The 11404-nt window shown below is 33.7% G+C and overlaps 1 protein-coding gene across 1 annotated transcript in view; it reads right to left on the bottom strand.

Annotated features, from left to right (window-relative positions):
• Positions 1–9998, bottom strand: part of vax2 (ventral anterior homeobox 2) — a 29367-nt gene extending 19369 nt beyond the window's left edge. The window contains exons 1-2 of the mRNA XM_052134964.1: positions 9749–9998; positions 5976–6163 (exon numbers count right to left, since the gene is read on the bottom strand). Coding sequence (XP_051990924.1) covers positions 5976–6163; positions 9749–9998 — 438 coding nt within the window. The remainder of the gene's footprint in view (positions 1–5975; positions 6164–9748) is intronic.
• Positions 9999–11404: the final 1406 nt, after the last annotated feature.

Raw genomic sequence — 11404 nt, 5'->3', positions numbered from 1 at the left:
AGCACACATTGTAATATTGGCCCCACGTTGGCCTGGTGTGTCAATTGTGGCTCGGTGTCCAATGAGATTGCGACCACGTCTCCGGCCTTTGGACAGATTAAACCCAGCCTCGTCCACAAAAACAAGAATGTGGGTCGTTTCATGTACTTCTAACTCCATGATTCTCTATGAAGAAACACAGAAAAAAATGTAACAGTAAATGTTTTTTCTTATGGGTTTCTGAAACTTACAGTAAAGTAATACAGGCATCTTAGAAAAACAGGAAAACTCACTAAGTGCACACCAATGGTTTACCTGGACATACTGGTACAGCAACGCCTTGACTCTTTCACTGTTCCTCTCAAATGGCACCTTATAGAGCTGTTTCATAGTCATCTGATGTCTTTTTAAAACTCTGTCTATGGTGGAAATGCTGACAGAATTTATATTTGCAAAGACATTATTGTCATTTATGATTGCACTTTGGATCTCTCTCTTAGCCTGATGGAATTGTTGGCTATGACCATGTTGCAAATTTCTTGTTCTTGCAGTTGGTTAAATACTGCTGCTCTGCCACCAGCGCGAGGTTGTCGTGCAGTTCTATAGAATAAACAAATAGACTTGCATTTACCTTTACAATATTGTTGTTTATACTGTAAAAATACTTTACATACTGTAAAACGAAACAAAAAAAACATATTTACCTGTTTTCCCTACGAAAGGTTTGCACATTGATGACGCTGTGGACCTGTTTACATTAGGCTGTACTCTTCGACCAGCCTCTTCCATTGTTAAACCATGATTTATGACATGATCCACAAGTGTGGCTCTGATTTCATCAGAGACTCTGACTCTTCTATTTCCACCTCTTCCTCGATTATTTCTTCCTCTACCACCACCACGTATTCTTACACGCCTTCCAATTGCTCTTCCATGAGCATGTTGCTGCAGTTCAGGGTTGTGAATGTCCTCCATTCTCAAAAACTTCTACAGCAGTGATTGTGCTGTGGGCAATCTATATATATATAGACATATATATATATATATATATATATATATATATATATATATATATATATATATATATATACTCCCAAAGTTGATTGGTTAAATGATTAAATGGTTGATTCATATTAGAGGTAATTTGCAATTAGATTGTGAATGCAATTAGAGGTCATGTGCCAATTTAGCAAACATTACAAACAATGTCAATGTCAGATATATTTTAGAATATACATTCATGTATACTAATTATGATAATTGAATAGATAGTTTTGAATGTGATGGCTTACAGAATAAAAAATATCTGAGAAGTTCTGAAGTGTTTGACAGTGTAAGTGAGAATCGAGTCATCAGTTTTGATCAACAAGCCATATGCAATTATTTGTTGTCCAAACTGCAGACAGTTGTATGTACTCTTTGCACACATGTGCCAAAGCATTTGCAAGTTGCTCAAATCAATAAGAAATTCCAATCTGATGTGAAAAAGAAGCGAATTGTTCAGAGATCTGAACTTAATGTTTTGGGAAATAAAAAAAACATTTGAGAACTGAGCCAAAGCAATTGAGAAAAACTGTAAAGTGTCGTTTGATTTCTGTGTATTTATTTGTCCAGAACAACCCTAACAGCTTCTAGTATCGATGGTGAAATCTCCATTATCCGTAAAAAAAACTGTTGAGTTTATCATGCGTAATATGGATATGCATGTGTAAAGTGCACACATGATATCAAACGCTGAATCGCCCTTTGCTTTGCCATTTCAATTGCGTGTGTGCCTGACAGAGAAAGTTTGTTTTATTTTCCTTCTTCGGATATCTCGGAAGAGTGTGACTTTTTGTTGTATAGCCCAGCTAGAATTCTGCGTGACTTTTAACAAAAATAAAACATTTTAAATAAAAATATTGGTTCCATAAATTGATTAATAAAGTAACTTTAAACAATAGGATATAGCAGAACATATGTTCATGTGAATGTTTTATATATATATATATATATATATATATATATATATATATATATATATATATATATTAAATCAATATGTTTAGCCTATTTCATTATTATTATTATTATGATCGATTATCCAAAACGCTATAAACACTGCATATCACTGAATAGGCCTACTTCATTCTTGTTTCACCAGCATTGGATTAGCCCATTGAAATTATTCAATTTCTTATTCTACTTACTTTAGGCTACTATATAACTTGAAATTAATGTGTACAGATATATAGATGAATACGGCTCTACAATAAGCTACGCTTTAGGTATTTTTCTACTGCATTTCGCACATTTTTGTCAAAATGGACAGAGGTTGGTGCACCGAGAGTTGTATCATCAATGAATATGAATGAGTAATAGCACTTTATCTGCAGTTTTTAGAAAAGGCATTTCATTTAAACGAAAAAGGAAACGTTTTTGTTGGATTGAACACGATTTATTGCAATGTATTGCGAGGAGCGTCTCCAAAGCCACACTCAATAAACGAATTCATTACCTTTATTTAATTAAATTTAAGATTTTTTTTACAAGCTATTTAATGAAGTTACTTCTAATTCATTCAGTTTCATTAAACCAATATCATTTAGTTGGATTACGTCAAATCGCTCAACTTTATTAGATTCAGCTAACTTTTTATGTTGGTCCAATTTAAATGTATTAATTTAATAAGGTTTATTTAATTCATTGTCTTTTGTTGGTGCAATGTTTTTTTTTTTATTCGTTAGAATATGCCAGGTGAGCAACTGAAAAAAGCTAAAAAAGCTAAGCAGCATCTAAGAATTTAATTCTTATAATAATTTATGTTTTAGAATTATGTTGCTTTAGTTTTTTTACTTGTTTTTTTTTTTTTTTTTTTTTTTTTTTTTTTTTTTGGAGTGCATTCTCAATTGCATCTTTTAGATTACACTTTGGTAACCATTCTTGGTTAGGAATTTTACAGACTTGTCTGTTCAACAGGGATATGCATTTACAGAAAATAAATATTTACATTACAATTATACTTTTGTACTTAGAATTAGACTTAATTTAAATCATAATTGTTTTCTTTTATTTGAAATAATAAAAACTGAATTAAACCATATTAGAGACAGAGACAGAGAGAGAGAGATTGCTGCCCAATATGTATCAGCATGCCACAACCTGAGGGACAGTGAAAGATCTATACAAACACACATAATTTATATATTGCTGTTATTTATATATTACTAATAATTGTATACTGTCCAAGTTATTGGACTAAATGAATTTTGCTTTTATTCTATTTTATTTATTCTATATGATGCTTTGGCAAAATTGTTTTTGAAACTTTCACGCCAATAAAGCCCATTGAGCCAATTGAATTGAATTGAATTGAGAGAGAGAGAGAGAGAGAGAGAGAGAGAGAGAGAGAGAGAGAGAGAGAGAGAGAGAGAGAGAGAGAGTTGCAGACATGTCACAAACAGTATTATGAGATAAATGTGTTTGAAATGCTTTTGATTCTTTTGGATTTTTTTGAAAAAAATCTGGATATTATTAATGTCAGGTTTCCTAAAAAAATTGGGCTGAGATTATTTTATTGTTAAAATATGACTGTAGAACATCTTGATTGATTTGCATTCAGTTTGCAATCCATCCAGAGCTTTTGGGTGTAATATATATATATATACCGCAAAACTTTTGACGGGATTTTGATCCCATATATTAGTTTGTGTGTATATATATATATATACACAAACTAATATATACACACAAACTAATATATGGGATCAAAATCCATACACACAAACTAATATATGGGATCAAAATCCCGTCAAAAGTTTTGCGGTCAAGGATCCAAAAATAATTAGCGTGAATTTCTTTTTTTTTTTTTTTTTTTTATCAACGCTTATTATTATTTTATTTTTGATGCACGCTAATTATTTTTGGATCCGTGACCGCAATACTTTTGACGGGATTTTGATCCCATACTAGTACGATATTTTAGACTGTTAGAAAAATCTTTACTAAATTATCTGAAAGTTAACAAGGTTAAAAATGTTATCTTAGGATAATGAAATGAAATTGAATGCCCAGATACATGAATGTTGCATTTTATTAATTCAGTCAACCATGATTTTGATTGGCTCAGTATAAAAGTCCAAACTAAATATCAAAGACGAGTATATCTGACTGACTTGAGGATGTGAGTGTAGTAGACTAATGCTGAACGCAATTAAATAATTACGGGGATATTATTTAGACAACTAACTAGAAACCCTGAAGCATATGAAATGGCTCCATTAAACTTCCCAAATAAACCCTTGCTGATGCCAGCACCATTTTGTTGATGGATTGAATTAGTTGATGATCAGCCAAGTGAATTACATCGAATTGAATCATGGAATTCTCTATCTTTTCCTAATGCAACTTTACAGTGGTTTGGTCTGAACAGATGGAAGTATATGATCATGCTGTTAATACAAACTGCATCATTAAACCAATGTTGTGTGATTTTGGAAATTTAGAATCATGAATGTCCACAATAACACTGCGTCTACAAACAACAGACGCACGTCCATTGAGGCCATTTATAAAGTTTTGTAGGCTATTCTCACCACTCAGTAACAGTCTGAATGTTACATTTTGGTATTGTTCTATTAGATACCCTATTACAACTGCATCAGTCATTAATAACTGCTTCATAACGTCTTATCCACTGATTAAAACGGTTATTCCTTTACTTAACATTTCTTGATATCACCCATTGGCTAAAAAGAACACATGTTTGTATTTCAGCGTGCTAATTATCAATGATATACAATGACTCAAACTTTTTAAATAAATTGAGAAGAAATGGTTAACAGAAGTGACGCAGTTCATAGGGCATGAATGATGCCTGGAGAACCCCTCCCTTCACGTCTGGATAAAGAGTAGCCCCGCCCACTAACGCCCACTGCGCGAATACTAATTATGATCATTGTGCCCAAAACAATGCAGGCTGACATGCAGCATTTGCAGACTGGAGATTGGTAACTCTCACGCACGATTTGACGTCTATACACTCGTTATGTTTTGGCCACTTTGGTGCACCAACTTGACTTGGTGTAATCTTTTGCTTTTACTTACATCAGACCAAACAAATCACCCATTTTCTTTCTTTCTTTCTTACTTTCTTTCTTTATGTAGTATATTAATTTATTAATTTTCACCCCCTTTGAAATCGACAAATTCCGAAATATAAACATTACAACATTTCTGAACAAAACATAGTTTTGTGCGGGAAATTAAATCCCGAAGTATTAATTCATTCATTCATTCATTCGTTCATTCATTCATTTACAGTATGTCCTTCAGCTCTTTAATGTTTTATCAGCCTCTTTAATTGCCCGAATGTTGGTTATTTACCAGTCACATCTGTTCATTTATGGTCAAGGAAAGTCGCTCAATAGGTCTTAGACTTTATGGTGTCTTATTATTGTTGAGGATATGGAAATCATAAATGTCTAGTAACGAGTTGCACGCAAGGATTATTTAGATCACCCATTGAATAATTTTGTGTCACTTAAACAGTTAAAAAAAAGTCGTTTGAAACACTGGAAATGTCGCGTTACACTTCCATGATATGGTTATCAAATATATTGATACAGATACATTGCACACATAGTTCCAGGCCTAATTTGAAGATGATACTATGTTATCGAAGAAGTAAACTGAGTAAAACCAAAGAAAATGCTTCATGAAATGGTAAAAAATAATATATGATCTGATGCCTTTATGACATTTGAAGTCTTAAAGGACACTTTAAAAAAATCAATAAAATTGGAACTGGCGTTGTTAAAGGAAATTATTTGTACATCTCAAAATCTGCAATATGTTAATAAATAATGTGTTGATTAGATATTGTATTTATTATTATTATTATTATGTATTTAAATTAGTAGCAGGAAGATTAAAAAAAAGTACCTAATTCAGGATCGAGTCACAGTAACACAAAAAAACAGGCTTATACTCGAAAAGTTTTTACTTATTGTCGGTACCTGAGTTTCTGAGAGATTCAGCTGTCTGGCAAGCTCCGTGCGTTCGCGGCCGACCACATACTGACACCGCTGGAACTCGACCTCCAGCCGGTAGAGCTGCTCCGCCGTGAAGGAGGTCCGCGTGCGTTTCGGCCGGTCTAGGTCGAGGCCTTTGGGAAGAACAATCTCCCGAATAGTGCCCTTGGCGTCTGTTTAGGAAATATAAAAAAAATGAGGATGGGTGTTTTTAATTCATTTTTATTTATTTATTTTTTTGTCAAATATGGCAAAAACGCTGTGGTGATATTGATATAAGCTATTCAGATATTGTTATTATCTTTTCAGTAGGAATACATGACACGGTCGTTAACTACATTTAAGAAACTGATATAAACATCCACTAAAGGAGATAAAGTAAATATGTTTATTTAGTCCAATTGAAGGACTTGTAGCCAGCTGCTTATATTTTATGCAGTTGCCTCTTTTGATTACCCTATGATTAATGTAGTTAATTTATTATAGTGTGCACTGTGTTTCAATGTTATGATAATCGGTTAAGGCTAGAGTGGTTTAATCGTGATTACTGTACATTTGCCCTGGGTGAATGGGTGAACCGGAAATGGAACGATGTGATGTTACTACAGTGAGTAACGTCGAAATTCCAGTTGGTCTATTTTTTGGATGACATCATGAAAATGCAACATCCACGTTCACGTTCCAGACCATAGCAACTGGACAAGCAGGGTGAGCCTACATAGTATTATTTTTAGCAATCAAAAATGAAGACCATTTTTAACAACATGAAACAGTCAAGTCAAATATTATTTGTATTGATATCACTAGTGACATAGGGAAGAAACAGGCTGATAAAAAGAAATAAACTAATAATAAATGAAAAACTAATAATGAATGTCTACAATAACTCAAAACTAATAAAAGAAAATAATGCATTAAGGGACATACAGGTTTGTAATAAATATTAGGAATAATCCAGATGATTTAACACCATGATACCACATATTGGATAGTAAATTTGAGGAGCTCTTTACTTTCCTTTATACTTTATTGACCACTGACGTGCAAATTTTCCTTTGGCTTCTCACCACAATACAAAAACACACAATAATCACACAAAATATTTGCATGAGCTTAAATTAAAAAAGTAAATACATCGTAATGCCCAAAACCTCATTCATAAATGATCACATTTGTTTAACCAAATAATAATAAAACAAAATGGAACAAACAATCTAATGATTGTTTTAGATTGTTTCCTCCATTGAGCAGTCCGATGGCTATACAAAATCATCCTTATAAACCTTTTTATTTTATTTTATTTGGAGCCCTTCCTGATTTAACCAATATGCTCAAATGCAACAAGTTTCAAATGGGTAGGCCTATCATTTAGCGACAAAATAATAATAATAAAAAAAAAAATATTGCATCTACAGAATATCATTTCAATTTCAGTTCAACATTTCAAGTTGTTGTTTTGAGCGTGCAACATCTGTGTACTGAGTATATATTAAACACATCTACAAACGTTTTTACCTCAAAAGTGAAACTGGCTTATTTAATCAAATGAAACTTGATCGATGTAGGCCTAGATCTTTTGAAGTAGTGAATATTTCAACTAACTAATATTTCATCTGAAATACACACAGAAACCCCTCCACAGTGTCTGACATTGTTAAACATTGTTAAAATGTAAGCGTACTATTTAGGACAAACATACGCTTTAAAAGTCATATTTGAGAAGTTTCATCAAATATAAATCTTAATGATTTGCTTACAGCAATTGTACATGATATTTAACGTTGATGGCAAACACATTTACATCATTATATAATTATCTACAATTGGCTATTTTCTTCTAATATTAGGTTATGTGGTGCATTATTCATATTTTTGAAAGACGTTCTGGAGGTCATAGCTCCACCTATGTGAATGTCTGCCTGGCAACCCAGCTCAGTATTACACTTGGACGAGCTGTAGTATCACAATAAACTTAATTGTATTTGTAGATATAAAACACTAAAATGCTTATGGCGAAACCTTCGTTAATTGCTTTTTCCTCGTGGTTTAAAATCGACCAGAGCCTGTCGGCCCATAACACAGACTTGTTGACCTTTTGGTGACCCTGGTTTCTCACGAGGGATCCGGCGCATTCAATCGTCAGCTTTAAAAACAAATAGTGACACTGGGGATTGTGGGCTTAGCTCTCCCGAGCCACTCAGATCCCCTACAGCCCGTCAACTCAGACCGATCAGACCCAGTTCGTCCATTCATCGCATCTTTGCGGTGCTAAATGCTACGACAGATTGTGGATGCAAGTGCGTGAAATACATTTTCTGCAATCGGCGACTAAATTCGCGGCTCGCTGTTCATAGTTACTTTAAAGGTACATGCTCGAATTTAAAGGCCATGGTTATTTATTTATTTCACCTAATAGTGGCGGATTTATTTAGGATAAATTTGCTTCTATTCATTCACAAAAATAGTTCAATTGAACATCTATAGGCTAAATGCATTACATGACATGAAAAGCATTATTGGCCCAATATTGTGATCATCATTAGCCTATAGCTACACGGTTCAAACTATTCAAATTAAGAAATGTACGGGCACATCTATTCTAGATTTAAAAAAAAAGCTATATCAGTCCTACATAGGCCTACAGGTGTAGGGCATCAACTCATTTAGATTTCACTTTCGAGATTTAGGCTACATTTTTACACGCCACCCGTCTGTTTTAATATTTAAAAATAAATAAATAAAAACCGGGGAACAGAAAAATAGACATAATAAACACGTCCTGGTGATGTCACATTTACATGCCACAAAGGTGTAAGACATGAATAATCATAACAGATTCCCAAATTATGGCTTTAATCTTAATTCTTCAACTTATTTATGTAATTATTCACATTTTTCCAGTTCTTAATGTGTTTAGAAATACAGGTGTTTTTCAAGGCGTTTAGAAATTAGATGACAGACAGACAGACAGACAGACAGACAGACAGACAGACAGACAGATAGATAGATAGATAGATAGATAGATAGATAGATAGATAGATAGATAGATAGATAGATAGATAGATAGGATTTTATACCCAATTAAGTAGGCAACTTACATTACAAATTGGGCAAAATGTTGATTAGTATGTTGATATTTTACAACACAGAAGCACAGATAGGCTATAGCGCGTGTTAGTATTTTTAAGCTTGTGTTTGTTTGAACTCTCACTGACATCCAAGGAAACAGAAATGTACAGCATATACATGCAAATATAAACCCAGACAGAACTCATCAGATGCATTATAGCTTTCAGATTGTTCAGGAAACCTAAAATGCACACTCGAAAAATAAAGTTCTTGTAATATTTCAAAATAAACCTATTCATCTAGTGGTATTTTAAGCTTATGTTCAAATACAGATATTGTTTATGTGTTTAGAGACATCATTGTGAAATTTGTTGTGGCCTATTCTAGCTTCATACCCACTTTTTTGGTATCAATTTCTGTATAATTTTTAGCCGATGTTTTCATGAATAAAACCTTGTATTACATCTCTAATTATACATTTGTGTTTTTATGTTTTAATTACTGCCACTACCACAACGAAATACACTGGCTAATATGAATATAAGGTATTTTTATTTTATATAATTGAAAGGGTGTCTGTTCGAGACATTAAACAAATATTTGTTTGTTTGTTTGTGAATGGGAAATAACTGTGCTTGTAAATTATTTTAATATTAGTTTCAATGGATTTAGAAAAAAGAAAAACTCGCCTCTGACTAGAATTCTTCGACAGTAGTCCGGATCCACTCCTAAAAGTTTATCATGTCCATCCTCGCTGGATGAAGTCGGTGTGGATGCCGATGTCCCCATTGTGTCTGTGGAGCTCTGCACAGGTGACCGGTTCCCCACTTCATTCCTGCTTTGGAAGTCTCTGTCTCTGTCACGGCACAACGAATTGGACCCACAATGGTTTCGGTCCTCGGCGATCCCATCGCCCATACTCGTGGCCTGATCAAACATCTAATAATTCAAGTTGTATTTGTTCACTTAGATTTATTTAGCTATTCTCGGCGTTTAAGAAATGGATTGTCGCCCCCTCTTCCGTTGCCTGCTCTTAAATGGAAAGACTATATCCAAAACTGCATTAAATTGGAATCCAAATTCACAGAGTCCAACGACAGAACCGAGTTCCTGCCCAAGTATATTAGCATGATCCGGCGTTCATGCAGGAGGAGATCTATAAAGAAGGGAAAGAAATTGGAGGTGGAGGGGGTCCTGTGGGCAAGTGGGCTATAGGATCGTGTTCAACCCAAAACGCATTCTGCATATATGCGCTAGGATTCAAGGTCTATGACTAAGGCTGGGAGGCGCTTCACTGCTTAACCACGTATAAGTAATTCCAACAACAAACATGCATCCGAGGAGAGCAAGCGTTCCCTTTTTTCGGACCACGTTTGTGCAATTAGTCAATTCACTCGTTGTCTGCACAGGAGTTTTTTTGCAGCAGATCTGGGTTGAAGAGCTTTTACGGGACCCAATTCGGAATAATGACTAAATTTACCGAGGTATACAAGCCTAATTTATTTAAAAACGACTGAAACATTTCGAACATCTTGCTGTACACCCTTGATATGAATATTTAATGCAGTGAAAGCGGAATACTTTTTTTTTCTCCTATTGACTGACAGCATCGACGTCATTTCCGGGATGTAATCCAACCATTGCTTGTTAAACAGAAACTAGTAGTAGAGCACGAGGAGGTTACGGGACGCTCTTTAGCTTTCAGCGAAGCTGGAATGAAATTATTTACGTTTTATTTTTTATTTTATTATATTTACGTTTTATAATTGCGTTCGGTAAGTGGAATAAATGAAGAAACCTGTTATTTTTCAAATGTTTTTTGATTGCTATGGATCGTAGCCTACTTTTAGTAGAGACCTAACAAGTCACCAATGAACGGTTCGTGAGCTTATAATATGGGTACAGTTATTATTAGGCCCTGTTATTATTATTATTTTCTTTTTTCGGATAAGATGGCAGTTATTATTGATATTTCTGATGCACATATGCATGTATTTATGCTAAAATGAGACGAAAAAGCGAGGAGATTTATTTTGCTTTCATCTTAATTCTTAAACGGATGTATATATAAATGAAAACTATCCATGAGGCATCACGTTGAAACAACAACAAAAAAATATTAATTTATGAAAACAGGCTTCTTTTGATTGCATGACGTGCATCACTACTAAATTTGTTTGGATTTTCGACCTTTTAAAACTTCAATGAGCAGTGTTTCACTCACAGAAATATTTAACCTAATTAGTAAGATTTATGTAATTTAATTGCATATAACATTTTCATTCATTTGCATTACATAGTTTTAATATAAACAAACTAATAAACTTAATGTAATGTTTATATGT

Source organism: Xyrauchen texanus, chromosome 1, assembly GCF_025860055.1.
Source record: "Xyrauchen texanus isolate HMW12.3.18 chromosome 1, RBS_HiC_50CHRs, whole genome shotgun sequence".
In the NCBI taxonomy this organism is placed as follows: Eukaryota; Metazoa; Chordata; class Actinopteri; order Cypriniformes; family Catostomidae; genus Xyrauchen; species Xyrauchen texanus.
This window is presented reverse-complemented; position numbering and strand designations above follow the sequence as displayed.